Source organism: Nipponia nippon, unplaced genomic scaffold (assembly GCF_047370975.1).
Source record: "Nipponia nippon isolate SJK-2023a ecotype South Korea unplaced genomic scaffold, ASM4737097v1 scaffold_26, whole genome shotgun sequence".
NCBI lineage: Eukaryota > Metazoa > Chordata > Aves > Pelecaniformes > Threskiornithidae > Nipponia > Nipponia nippon.
Window position 1 is genome coordinate 6,992,774 of NW_028262343.1, and position 17,386 is coordinate 7,010,159.

At 36.8% G+C, this 17,386-nt stretch overlaps 1 protein-coding gene across 24 annotated transcripts in view; it reads right to left on the bottom strand.

Moving 5' to 3' along the window:
* Positions 1 to 3,390: 3,390 nt before the first annotated feature.
* Positions 3,391 to 17,386, bottom strand: part of LOC104019255 (vasculin) — a 38,579-nt gene continuing 24,583 nt past the window's right edge. For 18 of the 24 annotated variants that reach the window (XM_087762475.1, XM_087762477.1, XM_087762482.1 and 15 more), the window contains 9 exons: positions 16,836 to 17,059; positions 16,076 to 16,142; positions 14,444 to 14,506; positions 13,507 to 13,691; positions 12,570 to 12,710; positions 11,894 to 12,058; positions 9,110 to 9,294; positions 5,015 to 5,117; positions 3,391 to 3,868 (listed from right to left, as the gene is read on the bottom strand). In XM_087762475.1, coding sequence (XP_087618601.1) covers positions 3,710 to 3,868; positions 5,015 to 5,117; positions 9,110 to 9,294; positions 11,894 to 12,058; positions 12,570 to 12,710; positions 13,507 to 13,691; positions 14,444 to 14,506; positions 16,076 to 16,142; positions 16,836 to 17,059 — 1,292 coding nt within the window. In that variant the 3' untranslated portion in view covers positions 3,391 to 3,709. Of the gene's footprint in view, positions 3,869 to 5,011; positions 5,118 to 8,138; positions 8,311 to 9,109; positions 9,295 to 11,893; positions 12,059 to 12,569; positions 12,711 to 13,506; positions 13,692 to 14,443; positions 14,507 to 16,075; positions 16,143 to 16,835; positions 17,060 to 17,386 lie in introns of those variants that run through there. The other 6 variants (XR_015705818.1, XM_087762492.1, XM_087762490.1 and 3 more) reach the window with 6 other exon arrangements.

Here is a 17,386-nt window from a genome sequence, read left to right on the forward strand (position 1 = left end):
GGGTGAAACCTCTGTAGTGCCTTGCTTAGTACCACCTGAACCAGGTACATCCCCACACCTCCTAAGGGGAACTCAAGTTTTCTCATATTGACCCAAGCTCCATCAGCCTGATGTGGAGATGCTTCTCTGGAAATTAGCAATCATACCAGTTGCCAAAAATATTCTCTTCCACTTCAAAGCTGTATCTTTGACCTGGATAGGATAAGAAAGTAAATAAGCATTTGCCCCACAAGTATGGAACATAATTCCTCTATAGGAATCATGCTATTGCCAGGGGAATAAATAGCTACATACTAAGAGGATGTCCAAGGAAGATGTATACAGCATGAAGCCTAAATAGCAAGCATACTCTCAGGTATCTTCATAGGGATTTAAGAAACGCATGCCACTATAGACCCTGTAAGATCTCACATCTCCATCAGATGATCAGATTTGCACAAGAGAATGCAATGGAAGCAGGCTTTGGTAGGCACTGAATTTAGTAACAGAGCAGTACATTCTATTGACCAACTGGTCAAAGGTATGAACTTTTTCTTTAGTCTGTCTGAAGGTCTTTCCTAGATGACAACACACAGAGACAGACCCTAGAAGTTGCTTTCAAATCTCTGAAGAAGCACAAACCTCCCGAGACAGAAGAAAGTTTTCAATACACACCTATGCTTCACACAGCCAGACTGCCTCAGAAATCACTGCCAGTGCCAGTCTAGCAAATGCATTGCCAGCTACCTCTAGGGAAGGCTGAAGAGCAAGATCCAGGGAATGAAACAAACCTCATTCAATTTGCAATAAAGCTCACTAATGACTATGAATAACAGCACGAGGAAAGCTGATGAGCTAGTCAGCACATTTATCATTCCAATGAGCCAGTAATTCTTGGTGCACAACAGCAATAATCCTTAATCAGACCAAAAGTTCCATGCAGCAAACTGTCTCAACCACTGCCTAGCAGCATATAGAAAACAGGGAAAAACAAAGACATCCTTGACTAAGCTATCCTTCCAGTTTCTAGCAGACAGCAGTTTAAATGTATTTAGTGAAGAACAGACATTCTTTAAAGAAGAAACACTAAAGTTGAGGTCCCCATCATAAATAAAACAGATTGTATTTATTAAGTAACAGAGCAGGCAGATAACCATTTAAGCTAAGGGCTATGCAGACCTTTGACACCAGTTTCCGAACTAGTATGAAGGGTCAGAATGGACCACTGTATAGGACTAGAACTGAATCCACAAGCATCAGTTGGTTAAGGTTATGCATCTGCACATCATCAAATCACCATATCAAACACAATAAGACTTCAGAAATGCAAACACAGTGTAGTATGAGTACAGAGTAATTACGCTGAGTGTATAGAGCCAGAACGGACAACACAGCAGATACAAGGGAAGCAGCCACAAGAAGTCACACTCATAGAAAACAAAGTTACAAAGGCTGTAAAGGTGTTTCGTTCTACGAAGCAAAACCACTACTCAAGTCCTGTTACTTCCTTTGCTCACAACTCATTGTGACCTGTGCTTCTGTTACCAGTTTCAGGATGTAAACTAGAAAAACAAAAGTACCAAGTATAACTATTATTTCTACTTTCTCTAAAGAAAATTTTCTCAATGACAACCTGTAAATTTCCCAAGTCTATACATTTAGTATAACACAATTCTTCTATAATTATAGTATCTTCCCAAAGGGTTAGTTACAGAGGTGACACTTGTCACTAAACTGAAGACAGAGGAGAAAAAAAAAAACCAAAACACAAACACACAACCTATGTCCCGCTTTGAGAAATACCAAGGCAAAATAAGTTTTCACTTAGTAGTAAAAATAGCGTATTCACATACCACTAAGTAACTACAATAGGCAGAAGATCCTGCTGATAGGATACGACAACCAAAAAGAGAATAAACTACACCAAGGTGTTGAAGTTAGTAAAAACACCAAAAAAAAACAAAAAACAAAACAAGAAACCCCACACACTGCAGGAGAGGGGAAAGAGAAAGGTAAGGTATACAAATAGGAAATACTTCATTACCAATACAGCAGTTTTCTCTTAAAAAAAAAAAAAAAGATTTTTATCCTCTTAAATTTAGACAAGAAAACAGCATATTTCAATACATTGTGCCAGAATTAACTACACCAACGTTTGCATGCCTGTTCCAGGAAAAAAACCCTGACCTCTTGAATAGAAACCTGTTTAAACTAAAAAAAAAAAAAAACCAAAACACAAAAAACACCACACCAAACCACAACCCCCCAAAAAAACCACAAAAGAAAACACACAAACACCAACCCATCCACCCCACCCGCCAAAAAAAAAAAAAGGCAAAAAAAAATCCAAAAAACAAAAACAAACAAAAAACCCCACAAACAACCCAAAAACCACACACCACCTTTGGCCCAAAATTGTTAGATGCCACCTTATAAAAAAATGTCTTTTCCTAAAGAAGTTAAACATGGACAAAATCTCAGCTTTATAAATATTTTTGCTTTAGAGCTTTAAATTGCAAATTACTTACTATAAGAAGTAGTGCAATTCAAAAATATTTTGAAGGAGGAATTTCTATATATAAGCTATGTTATAAATGTATACGACATCACCAAGAGCAGTTGTGCTCATGAATTAATGCTACATAGTTTGTACAACCCTGTGGAAAATATTTAGAGAACTAAAATGAACCAAATAAAACTATAAATAATATTAGTTTTTAAATGTGTGATTATAAAGAAAAAGTTTGACACAAAGTAAGCAAAACATATACTTATTGCATAGATATACTTCTGCTGCTATAAAAGCAAGACCTGGTGATAAAAATATTTTTAACTCATTCTGAAAAGCAGTCACTGCTGCCAGAGTACATTTAATATAAATGCAAACAAAAAACTTACTAGATTTTAAAACAATACCCTTGATGCTATGCACTGAGACAATACTCTAAATCAGTTTATTTTCCATGTAGTGGACAAATCCAGTCAGTGTAATTATTTTTTCTTCATGTGAATAGCAAAAATCAAAGTGCTTATTTTCCTACAAGAAATGTGTTCACTGTGAGAATACTGGGTCTTGCAATACCCCACATAAAGGTTTCAATTTAAAGGTTAGTTCTAGAAATTTGGAACCGAAACATCAGGTTTTTTTTCCTGTTAATAACAATGACTACACTACAAATGGCTAAACAACAGTTGTGTGGAAGAAGCAGAACAGTACAACAGCTCAATTAAGGAAAAGAGTTTTAGTACACTTTACTCATTTTAGCCAACATGCTACATCGCCCTTTTTGCGTACAAAGTGGACTCAAGGATTTCCATTGTAAGAAAGAAATGACTTGGCAAGCAAAACAGTGTGTCAAGCTGCCCTTTTTTTTTTTCCCCTAATAGACTTGGACATATTAAGACAGAAGCTTTGCAAGACATTACACAATTCTTTATGTTTTTATTATTAAATGAGAAAGTGATTTGTTACATTGTCACATTGCTAGTCAGAAATGCTGCAGTGATGAAGAAAGTCAATGCTGGGTCAACCCAAGTCCTCTACAACATCTGTTTGCAAAGAAATTATAGTTATGTTCAACACAACATTCCTTGCTTTCTTCAGAGAGAAGTCCCATCATTCTTCCTCTAATGGAGTATGTTACTACATAAATTAGAAAATTTTTTTGGACAACACATCCCCAAATTTTCATGAGAACAAAACAAGCTTCTACAGATGTTACAGAAATCTTCACACATCATCATCATCTGATGTATCACTACTGCTTGTCTCAGAATCCTCATTCTCCAGAGCAGGTTTGAAAGTGCTGTTTTTCCAGGGGCTAAATTTAAAATCACAGATGAGGCCATTTTTCAAAATGCCATTTTTCCGAAGGCCATTTTTTTGTAACTGAAATGAGAAAACAAGATGTATTCAGAGAAAGAAAAAGCTAAACACAACAATCTATTGCATTTCAGCATTCTCTACATCATCTATGGGCTACATTAGATCCACTGCATGACCTATTTTATATATACACACAAAGGAAAATTCACCCAAGAGCCTTCACTTCTGGGCCAGCCACCTGCATCCAAGAACCTCCAACTGTGCTAAACTAAGCTCCTGCAGTGAATAAGAGCTTACCCTCTTCTCACCCACTTCCTCAGACATCTTGCCCCAGTGATCCCTCCCACATGGTCTCTCCTGTGATGCATCCCTTTTTCCAGTCTGCTGCAAACACCTGTGCTAAGAAGGGCAGGGTCTGCAGTGAGGAAGGGTCCAGGAAGAGAAGCAGCAGGGAGGAATGGGTATCCCAGTCTGTCTACCTGATGCAGTTGGAAAGTCAAAGACAGTGGAGAGAAGGAAACAACTTATTCTACAAGAAAGAAATTACTGCATTTCCACACATAGTGCAGAAGCTAGGCAATAAGCCAAGCATTTAAGAGTTTAATATTTCAAATGCTCTAATTAGCATCTGTATGGCTAGACTTATGGAAATATCAAATGTTCAGATTTAACATTATGCAGGATTCTCCCTTCCAGCCCCTCCCTCACTGACCCCATCAGGTATATAAAACACTCATAATTTAAAAAAAAAAAAAAAAAAAAAAAAATAATTCGAGTCTAGATTGCCTTTTCAGACTTTGTTACTAGTGAATTAAGTGTCCCTCAATTTCCAACAGAGAAAATTCAGATTTTGGAAAGCCAAGGAAGCTGCATAAAAACCTTGAAAGAAAATTCCCTTTCCTCAGGCTAAGCTGAGGACCTGGAAAGCCTGTGCAATTCTACTACCAGCAATGCTGAAACTACTCAGAACCACTCCCCTACCCTTCCCCTAATATTTTGAGAATAGGCCTTACCTACAATAAGCACTGGTCCCCTATCTTTTTAAAGCAACTATTCTTCTGAAAGCACAAGGAAGCAAGAGAGGGGAAAGAAAAAGGATACTGAAATGGCAGCATCCCTAACCATCAAAATTACTGGAGATCCCCCTCAAAGGTAGGCATTTAGAGTAGCCACCTACAAGTTCATAATGGAACATTAACTTAGCATTACCTGTTCACTAATGACTTGGAATTCCCTCATCTCATCCTCTGTTAGTGGAGCACATGTTTCATCATTTTCACTGTCTTCCTGCCAGCCCATTTCCTTTAACAACCTTTAAAATAAAAAGGACAACATTAAGGAATTTGCTACACACACTCAGATATTTCAAGCTCTGCCTATGCAGGTGTGTAAAGATCTGTAATAAATGGATTAATCAGTCCATTTTTTTTTTTTAAACAAACTCTTACATAAAAGTAGGTTAAAAGCCTTACAAAAGATAAAGCACAGAAGTTGAGAAGTTCTCAGGTCCTTCACAGATGATCCTGTTTTACTACGTGTTTAATTTCAAATGTTGCAAAAATTAAACAGTAATACTTTATCTATAGAACACATTCTTAATTTCAAGCATATATCCACACCATCACTTGCATATACCAAATATTACATTTCCTGCCATCAGGTTTCACATACAAAATAGACCCTGCTTTCTCTGCCAATCCAGTGAACATAAGGACACAAAAGCCAAATTTCATATTATCTCACTTCAGGATCTTTATTACCAGCCTACAAAAATCTGACAGTTTTTCATATTCTGTTTCAATTGGATGGCTGCTCTCCAGGACTACAGCAATAAAGAAAGCAAAAGCAAAAGAGAACAGAATTTGGATCATATGCAAGTTCAGCTGTTGATGCATAGGATTTCTCTTAAAAGCATATCTGGTGTTGGGACTATAGACTTTACAGCCCATTAAGCTGTGACCTTGTCATAGTTTAACCCCAGCCAGCAACTAAGCACCACACAGCTGCTCACTCCCCCTCCCAGTGCGATGGGGGAGAGAATCGGAAGGGCAAAAGTCAGAAAACTTGTGGGTTGAGATAAGAAGTTTAATAATTGAAATAAAATGAAATAATAATAATAATAAAATTGTAGTGAAAAGGAAAACAACAAAGAGAGGAACAAAACCCAGGAAAAACAAGTGATGCAACTGCTCACCACCCACCGACTGACATCCAGCCAGTCCCAGAGCAGCAATCGCTGCCCCCCAGCCAACTCCCTCCAGTTTATATACTGAGCATGATGTCAGATGGTATGGAATAGCCCTTTGGCCAGTCTGGGTCAGCTGTCCTGGCTGTGCCCCCTCCCAGCTTCTTACGCACCTGGCAGAGCATGGGAAGCTGAAAAGTCCTTGACCAGTGTAAGCACTACTTAACACACTGATGTTTTAGTTGTTGCTATCAACACTGTTCTCATCCTAAATCCAAAACACAGCACTATTCCAGCTACTAGGAAGAAAATTAACTCTATCCCAACCAAAACCAGGACAGAACTCCATCATCAATATATTTGTGTAAGAAGTTATCAAAGGCAAATGACTTTAGTACAAATCAAGTGACCCTGGCTACACTATGATATTCATCATATTCCTAAAGTTCAAGCAGGAAGAAAGCAGAATCTAAGTAACTGTACCTTCATTTTAAGACAAGAAATCTCTGTCAGGTGGAAAAGAATGTATCTCCTTTGCATAACTGCTCTGGTGGAGCAGCAGTGTAGGAATGCTGGTGGTGTCCCTCCATGAGAATCAACATCAGAGATGGTTCCTCACCTCAGACCCACAGTATCTTCTGCATCAAGTTTGGAGATGGAGACAATGCACATGGGAGAAGCTGCATTGATCCTCAGTGACAGAACCACAATTCAGGATGCAACAGCCTCATACAGTTTCTTTTTTCTAGCACATGCTAATGTCAGAGCCAGGACAGGCTTCTTTGCAATTGAGTCTCACCTGACAGCAGATGCTGATATTCCAGCACAGACAGACTACAACTAGGAGTGAGTTTTGGGATGAGGGGAGGAAAAGAAATGGAGACAAATTCCTCTCGTGACTAAGCTCGAGATGTCCAAAAATGCAATAATAAAAGTGTTTTAGCTGGTGCCAAAAGTGGGACAGCGGTATCTGAGCAGGAAGAAAGTGGTTTTAGGAGTGAAGACGCTGTGAAAACACAGTTTATCTGAGGGTGAAGACACTGTGACATTTAACAATGAAGATAGTAAGTTCTCTTGCTGCAAAGCTTTTGCCAAAAGGATTAGCACCTTCTTCAGGCAAACCACACACCTGTTGACCTTAAATGTTAAAGGAGATTAAAGCTATTTCAAAAAAAATAGAGAGGTTTCTAAAGTATATGCCAGAACTGACACAAGAAACTGACACTTAGAGCTGAAGAACAGTGAATATACTGAAACAGGGAAGTTAAATGAACTCACAGTTGATGTCATTTGCCAGGTATTCCATTTAGCCAGATGTCAGCAAGAAATGCCCTTCAACATAACCTTCCCTACCAAAAATTCTAGGTCCCAATACAATGGGCATGCACTGGATGTGTCACTGTGGGCTACCAATGACACCAATGACTGTTGTTAAAACCATTATAATAGCCTGGGATGGGGGGGGGGGGGGAAACAGCACTATTGAGATTGTTTAAAAAAGTTAACAGAATAATAACAGAAATGGAAATTACATCCTCTGTAGTGTTTTAACCAAACTGGACAATGTGACAGCCAGGAACAGTGAAATCCTCAGGAAGCAACAGAAATAATATGCAAGTCATCCAAAACTACTCTCTTTTAAAAGAATACGTGCATTTGTATACACATACAGAAAAAGACTCACCATTATGCAATGCCAAAAGCAGTTCAATGATAATTATATTTTTAGCAACAGTAATTTGAGTCAGAAAATTTTACTGCAGGCAAGCTAAGATGTTAACAGTATTATGTACGGTAAAGTGAATAGTTACATAGCTCCTGTTAACATAAATAAAATTTAGGGCAATAGCTAATTAATTTTTAAGCAATATCATCTAAAGTTAGCAGGACCACTGTCCCTTTAAAGCAACATTAGGCTTCTAGAATGGTTAAAAGTGTGAACTACATAAAAAAATTAAGCTTCAGATTAGCAAACTTGACACCAACAGGACGAGTACATAATCACTGCACGTTGGAAACTCCCCCAGCAGAAAGTAAGCCCAAGATATATTTTTGTACAAGACGTGCCTATACAGTTATTAGGTACGCACAAGTATCCTGTGAGTTAAGCTGGTCACTTCAAGTCCAATTTACCACAAAAAGGCTTACCATAACATTTGTCTACATGCATGCAGAGGTCTCGGACAAAGGGCTGGTACAGTACAGAGACACAGCATCTTCTCTGGGATACCACAAGGATAGATGCTTGCCCAGAAACCCTATGAAGGCCATTCAAAGTCACTTGAATTGACAAATGAGAGTTAGATTTGACTCCTATCTTCTAGTCAAAAAAAAAAAAAAAAAAAAAAAAAAAAAATCATCATCAGCCTCTAGTGGCCAAAGATTTCTGTCGCCATAGCCAATGGTGGAAAAAAAAGGAACATAGCAGGGTGTATTTCACTTTTCATACTCATGAGGTCTAAGAGGTCACGAAAGTTTCCTCTGCAGGTACTACAAAAGTTCTCTAGTCCAATGTATACATAGAATCTATCACTTCAAAAAAAAAAAAAAAAAATAAAAAATCTATCTAATTATCACTACATTTCTATAGTTGCCAGAAACAGTAAGAATTTAACAGAGCTCATGACAAGCTCACCTCCAGACTGAGTTGTGATTTCCCAGCAGTATCATTCTCAATATGATATCATTGACAGCGTCAACTAGTCAGTTACAGAAATAATTAGTTTCTTTAACAACAAGGAAAAACTCACTGGAGTTTTACATAAGATGCAGCATTTAAAGGATTATTAATACAAATAGAAATTACATGCATTGTTTTTCCTAGACATGCAGACCAAAATCAGAGAGATGAAGTCACTATGTAATTTGCTTTATTTCTTTATAATGAAATATATAAAATTTTTAGTAAAGCAAGTTTAAGATATCAGTACACAAGCCTAGTAGAAACAAAGTATATTCCATGTTAAATTAGTACATGTCTAAAAGTTAGACTTTGACAGTACTCGTTAAACATTTTATGTGTTCTCAGTTTTCAGATTCTGACTTCTGAACTAGTAAGAATTTAAGACATGCTCACTTACCATGAAGGAACACTCTTTATATTATAATAAAGTACATACCTATGCTCTGCCTCAAGTGAGCTTGAAAGAACATCTGCCTGAGGGAAAGTTGAAGATCGAATGATCTGTTGAGATGTAATTGGAGCATTGCCATTCTCTTGCGGAATTTCATTTTCAAAGTTTCGGTTTATAACTCTCTCATGATGAGGACTGTTGCTGTTATGCAAGTTAAAGGACTCATCGTCCTGTTAAAAATAATTATATATTAAAAAGTTTAAAAGTAAATTCCATTCACAAGTAAATGTCTGCAAGTGCTGCAATTCAGTGATTCTGTTTATTTAAATTAAGTTTAAATGGAGACGCTCTATACTACTTCAGGGGTAATTCTGTTCATACTTCTAGAGTTTGCAATATCTGGATACTAACATATCTTAAAATTCAAACTTCTTATTTCTGTAAGTATGAAAGGCAGCTTAAATACGTTATCTGTTGAACTTACAAACAAGGTTCCTAATTAAATATCAGAGCCATGCATGTCAGGAGAAGTTTGAAAGCAAGAGAGTTCTCAAGTTTGCTTAGTTTAAGGGGCAGGTCACAGCCAACTTACCTCAACCAGCAAATTCATCTGCCACAAGTTCAGAAAGATTGGATACTGCTCTTTAAATTCAAACAAAAGCTTCCCCTACACACATGCACACATCACAGAGCTTCTCAGGCTGTTGTTACTGCAACTATAACTTACTAGCCATGAAATAAGAACTAGGAAGAAAGTTTATTTAGAAAGCAGACTGTTCAGGTTCACTCAAATATTAAAAGCTCTTTAATCCTATAAACCAGAGATGTTTATTTTAATTCTACTCATTCAGCAACTTGTAATTCTTATTTAGGAACGAGCCAAATAGCCTCAGAAGTCTTACCAACTGTAAAAACAGAGGAGAGTATGAACATTATTTAGCTAACATCCTTTTGACAACAAAATCCCTAAACTTGTCATTTAAGCATTATCCATAGCAGGAGGCAACTGCTCAATCAGCCAGTTCTGCACTTGTACAAAATCATACTTCAGAGTCCACGATCAAGACCATCCATCATCATTCCCCTCCCGCTCACAGCATTGTCTGCCTCCAGAAATTTTAGAATGCTCAGCAAGAATTTCTTAAGAACAAGTACCCCAGTAAACATATATTCACCTGTTAAATCATACCACCTGAAAAATGCATCTCATATTATCAAAGAAAATTCATAAAAATATTAAACAATTTTAATATATTAGGGCAAAATAGCTTCTTCCAAGCACGATTCAGCTGCTAATTATGATTTGCCTCATTATTTCAGAGGTGAAATCTGTTGCTGCAGGCCTTAAAATTCCATCAACAGGATCACGTTATAAAAGTCTGTTGTGTGGTTATCTCCCTATCCACTCAGTTGCACACCATGTCTTCTACTGATGATCATTAAAATGAATGTTGGAAGTAGGACAACTATTAGTTAATGATTTAACATCTTTTCACACCTGTTAGTGAAACAGCAAGGGCAGGGGACACATGCGCTTACCAACAAATACTCCAGGCTACATGTTACATACACCTGTCCAAGGACATTACAATTTTCACTACTAAAAACCTCCCCCCCCCCCCAACACACTGCTTCTGAAAATCAGCTGCGTACAATGGGACAACAAAATGCATTTGACATAAGTATCATGAAGATATTAAGAACTCAAGACAATTTCAGGAACAGAAATTCCCACCAAATTCACGTTCAGAATTCTGAAGCTCAAGACAGTGCTTCCCAAGATCTTTTTAATCAAATCAAAATTTTGTGTATTTCTTAAACACACATGAACAGCATTACCCCCAACACCCATCTCGGGATGCTCAGCCATAAAATGCCTAATGGAAAGATGCAGACCTTTCCCAACTGACACATACAGCTAAGTTGTACAGTCCCATTACAGCAAATTTTATTTTACCCAAAATAGGAACAGGGTCAGAAAAGTCCATCTTTTATGAGCAATGCACACTGGCACTGTTTCTTTTTTCACGTCTCTGAATAACCCTTCCTCAAAACCACTCATTTTATTTGTCTGGCTGATTTGTAATTTGTGCCCTTTTTTTTGTTTACACTTTAAACCACTCATTTACAGCAAACATAGGCTTTTAATTGCCTCATCCTGAATAATACATTACTTATCTTCACTTGGACTGCATATGATAACTATGATATGGCTTGTTGGTGGCTGGTAGCACTGACACAAATATTCTCAGGTGCCAGCTAAGCACTGCATAAACTGATCCTGATTGAAAGAAAACTGATACATATTATATACAGTATAGACCTCCAAGTTCTCAATTAGGAAGTAAATCCATTTTTTTTATATATGCATAAATCAAACTACTGCCCCTATGACTAGACCAAGAACAGAGAACTTCTGGCTATCTAAACACTCGAATTAGAGAGGAAATGGTTTGAGAAGCAGAACCAAGTTTTTTCCATTAATTGTTTTGTAGGATAACTAACAGCCAAGGTGCAAAACACTGCCCTCCACAAAGATTAGGTTAGTGTACTGAGCTTATTTATTCTTTTTATTGTTGCTAATAACTCAGGCACATCTGTCTCTAACATGTATAAGCAGATACTGCAGAAAGAAAAAGGAAACTATTAAGAAGCACTGGAGAAAGAGTAGTACTTGGAGCAAATTTTTAAAATTCATCAAAAGGTAATTCCTTTCCTTCATTTAGAGATCAAGACCATGACTTAACAGCTGTTTACAACCAAAAGTAGTTTATGTTCAGTCTGAGAACTGTTACTGCTGGATCTACAATAGGTATGAACAAAAACTACCTTCTCTTGCCCAGCATGATTCTCGTCTTCACGTTCCTCTTCCACTCTATCTTGTTTCAATGCTTTCAAAAATTCACTCTTCTTATCAGTCCGCATTCTTGTCAATTTTGTTAAACGAGGCTGACCAACTTTGTCAATAGGGGATGACGAATTCGACCGATTACACTAATGTATGTGTGTGTGGGGGGGGGGTGGTCAGAAAAAAAGAAAGAATATTAGAAGTTTATTCATTTAGAAAACTTTGAATGAAAGACGACGACTCACAGGCACTTGTAGTTTCAGGTTTCATGTATATCCACAGTCAAAAGCAGAGGGAAGATATTTGTATTTCAGTATATATAGTTCTTACATGTAACCCCAGAGATGAAGGCTTATAGAGCCCTGCTAACAAACACTTCAGAAGGTCCACTGTATCACACTATTAGCAGTTTTGAAGTTTAAACCTACCAGGTTATACTTCCTAATGCACCATTTTTACTCCAAATCAAACTTACAAAGGAAATATTGCAGTACTTAAAGGCCAGTGATGTACCTTCCATATTTCTCTCTCCCACACTAACTTCCACAAAAATAAACTTATTTAATACAGTTCTGCATAAAACTTACTGATCCAGTTATCTAACCAAACAAATTTAAAATTTGATAGATTTGATAAAAACTACAGACATTGCTTTACCTCATTCACTGAATTCTGTGATACAGTAAATGCCTTGGCAGTTGATTTGAAAGGACTGAAATTGCCAATACCATATGCAGATTCATGAGAAAATGGATTCCCAAGTTTATTTTCTTTTGCTTGGCTTTTCCACTGTGTAGGCTAAACAAAAATTTAAAAACTTAGAGAGTCATTAACTATAATAGGATTATTTTCAGGAATATTTAGAAAAATGATTAAGCAAAAGCAAATAACTACAACCATAATTTAGAGCAAATACCTGTTTTATTGTGGAAAAGAGACTGTTTATGAGCAATTCATCCTCTCTCACAAATACTGTTTACACTTTTTTATACAGAGTTAAATTTACAAACTATTAAGACCCTCATATTTGAGGTATTAAGAATCAAAATATGAGTCTTCAACAGCTGAAAGTAGTGTTTTTAATGTAGTATGTTAAGAGAGTTAAGAACAGCTCCATTAGATGCTCTCAGGAGCACAAAATTCCTGAAACAAAATCAAAAGATGAACATGGAAAGTTGCATATGGAGAGGGACCAGAATGACACTAAGCATGTCTATATCAACAATTGGGAGAAATTCTGGAGGTACTTTTATGCCAACTATAGCTCTCCACTAGGTATCTATTTTTCTGTTAAAAACATATATACAAAAGGCATTGCTATTCTGTAAGTTAAAAACATACTTTTCACTCTCCCTTGGACAGCTCATGCACTTCTCAAAGGTAAATGAGAAACAAAGAGATCCAATTACAGTATAGTTTTAAAAGAAAAATGAGAAAAAGTGTTTCCGTTCACTTTTGGGGTGTTCTGCACTTAGCAAGATTTGAAAGCATAATACTCCAGGAACAGTATCCTCAGGGGTGAAATAAGCACTTTCAGAATTAGAGCATGATTTTTTTCAGCATGTTGTTCATGCCACCAGTATCCAAGACTCACCTTTGCAGGTGGAGTAGCAGGTTTAGGGACTAATCCTTTATAAACGCTTGTGCCAGTTCCATTCTTTACTGGCTGTGAATGAAGACTTCCTACTACAGGGAATCCAGATATTTGCAGTTCTTTTGTACTGCCCTTTTTAATGACCAGCATTCTTGGAGATCTAGATTTAGGATTCAAAGGGTACTCTGGGGGAGGAAAAAAAGAAAAAAAAAAGAGAGAGAGAGTGTGTGTGTGTGTGTGTATATATACACACACGCGCGCATGCATGTGTATACATTCTTAAGTTCCTAGTTCATAGGGTACTGGATAGCCACATGGTCCAGAACAAATAGGCGTAAATCGGGAACTTGGTCCAGTATTAGTTCCACAAATAACACACTGTACAAACCTGTTCCATTTTCCGCAACCACCTTTTATAAAATATTTCACTTGGCAATGCAGGAATTTTACTTTTGGAAAATAAAAGATATCCTTCAGTCAAAGAAGCTAGCTACACAGTTCTTGTTTGCAAATCCAAAATCCAAATACTCTTAGTTGTTAATAGGTACCTAATCTTCAAAAGAGATTATGGTTTTCATATTTCCCTTTAAGGTTACTAAAGAATTACTCATATATTTATTAACAACTCTTTTTAGAGCCAAATGTTCCACACCAAGGCTCTATAAACATGAGAGAAGAGATGCATACTACGGTAGACCATGGTAATGACCAGTTTCTCTATCTCTATGCCTCAGATGGGCATAATAGAACATCTGAAGCTTACACCATTTCCAGGTTCAAGAGACCACTAATTGGAGACGTAGTCAGCTGTCATACTAAGTAACTGACATTTAACACAGTTTGAAAGAACACCTATTAAAAACAGTTCTAAAGTTTTCAAAAAGTGAAAAAAACACTTTATTTTTTTGCACATGCATTACAATGCTGCATTAACAACCTTTTCCAAGATTATCTCCTCTCTCTGCAAGCATTTCTACTTCACAGGCAGAGCCTCCATATCCTACATTTAAAAAAAAAAAAAAAAAATAATCTATCTTTAAAGTGTAAGTGATCTTAGCTTTGTTTAGCAGGTAGATGTTACAAAACATTTGTGATAACTGTATGCTTAGCTCTCATTAAACTTTATGAAAAAACTTCATAATACTCACATGCTCCCATCCCATTTACACAAGGTAAAATGGAATGTAACAGAAGCATACGTTTTTAACAGTCATTAGAAGGGGATGGTAACATTTCTCTTGTCCTGAATATTAAGTTTCCTTTAACAGGGAATAAGAATAGCCTTAATTTCAGTTTTTCAATTACAAAACAAGGCTTGCAATAGCAGAGCTGTAAAAAAGTAAGATACCAAGCTGTAAGCTGTAACAAGCTGCTGCAGCTTACAGATCTATGTACCTAACAGAACTGTTCCTTCCTTTGCTTGTGAAGAGCGATACCTAGAAAGCCTGGAAAACTTGCCCTCCTTCTGATCAAATTGAGCCACATCATGCAGCAGCCACAGCCAGAGTGCTGCAAAGGTTGTAAAACACTCAAGTTGCTATATAATTTTCCACAACTTGGTTAGGAAAAAAATTTGGCTATTGTTACTCTTTTATTGAAAGATAACTATATTTCATGACTTTCACATGAAAGCTGCTAAATACACAAAAATGGAAAGCAATCCAATTGTTTAGGCTCCTGCAGAAGTTCTTAGCAGTTAGATATTTATATTGAGGGGTTGGCCTACACCTAGTGTTAACTAAGAATGCAAAACATACTGGGGAAGTATGAGAAAAAGAATCAGCAAATTAAAGTACCATTTAAAATGAGCAACAAGTTTCAGACCTCAGTATTAACAACAGTTTAAGTTGTAGCTTTTATGTTTAATTAAACTTATTTCCTCAAAGAGAAAGATTCTTATTTTGAGTAAGTTTATTACTTTAAAACCTGTGCAGTCTAAAGCTACCACCCCTTCTTAGAGTGAACAATTCACTACTTAAAGCCCACAGAACTGTAAAGCGGTAGCCAAATTTATCAGGTGGAGACGAGTAAACAAACCCAGACTACAGTTCAGTTAAAGGCCCGCTCTCAGGATTGGCTTTCTTACAAGTAATTCATAAACACAACCAACAGCTTAAGACATTTGCTTCCAGGAAGCAACCTTAAATCTCTGCAAACTAACCTGCTCTTCCCAGCCCTCCTAGGTTTCTCTCCAAGATCTTCCAACAGCTCTAATCAATCAGGAGCATTCTTTTACAAAGTCTTCAGCTAGCAATCGCATCACTAGCTTAGGTGACCCACCTTCATCACATTTCCTCTTGGGAGATAAATTCTTGACATCTTTACAAAAAGACACATACTTGTTCTTGGAAAGAATCCTAGTTGTGGCTGCATCTACAGACCAACAGATTGATATCCAAATAGAAGTGTCACCTCTCTAACAAAAAGATACTTACGTTGTAATAATATTGAAGTTTCCTCAATTTCAATCTATATCTTTGTAATATTCTAAAAAAATTCCTATGTTTCAAATAAAACAACTTCAGATCTCCACTACATTTTTATATTTAGAAACATCAAAAATACTCACCCCACACACTTGCAGCTAAAGACTTATTCTGGTTTGGTGTTCTCTCATATTCAGGATTCAAAGATGGCTGAAAGGAAAATTTATTAAATTATATTTTTAATAATGATAAGTCTTGAATTGTGGGACCAATGAAATAAAGAATCACAATAATATCGGAAGTACGATCTCTGCTGTCAAAGATTTTTTAAATGGAGACAGACTAGACACTTCCCCCTGCGACCCAAATAGATCAACGCTCACTTGTTTCTCTTCTCCAACAAAACATCTCAAATAGCAGTCGATACCATTATATGAACTGTCCAGAGAAAGCAAAACACAGTGACGTATGGATCTTCAAAGAGGAAGCTCACCCTTCCCCTTACATCCTACAATTTTAGGTTGAAGCATGGGACCTCAAACGGCCAGTGGCAGAAAGATCATTTTGTTAGTACTTCGTATTTCCAGTAAGGTACTTGTGTAGAATTTAATACATACACATGCCACAGTAAACTGTGGTAAGATATTATAAAATAAATTTAGAACCCAATTATAGTTTCACTTAAACACTTAAGTGACAATAATAAAAACATAATGATAAAAACTGGATATAAAATGAGAAACAAGTTAGTGGACAAATGACTAACACCCTCTTACCTACGGGAAGGGTGATCCCTCAATGATGATCTGTAACTGGTGAAATCTCATGAAGTATCTTGTAACAGACAAAATGTCACTTGCAGAAACAATGAAACTTTGTTTATTATAATTACAATTAACTTACAAAATCCTCAGCCTCAAACTGTTTGGGTACTTCCTTGTCTTCTTTTTTCCCAGTTTCATTATCAGATATATTGTTTTCATGCAGTCCTTGGCCTTTTCCACAGTGGAAAACGCTGGTACGAGTGCGGGAACCTCCACCATGGTATCCCCCACGATAGTTTATATTTTCTGTACCGTTTCTGCCTTGTGAACGCCAGCCATTCTTCTCTTTTCTCCCAAAATGCCCTTAGATTTTTAAATTAAAAAAAAATAAAATTAATTACTAACAGCTTTGAAAGAACATTCTACTTTTGCAAAATTGGTAGAGGAGTTAAGCAAGCAGCTCTATACTCTGGGATGTGATAGCATAATAAACTTAGTTTTCATTCACATAAGCAGCAGGGAAGAATCTCACAAAACAGTGCCAAAGAAAGAGGATAGTAGTCCAACATTAAGAAGTCAAACCCCTTTTCTGGCTGCTCATTTATATGTTGTTGGCTAGAGAATTAACTTGACCACCTTCTTCTTAAGAAATACACCTGGAATCACACTACTTTAACCAACCCTTAGTCA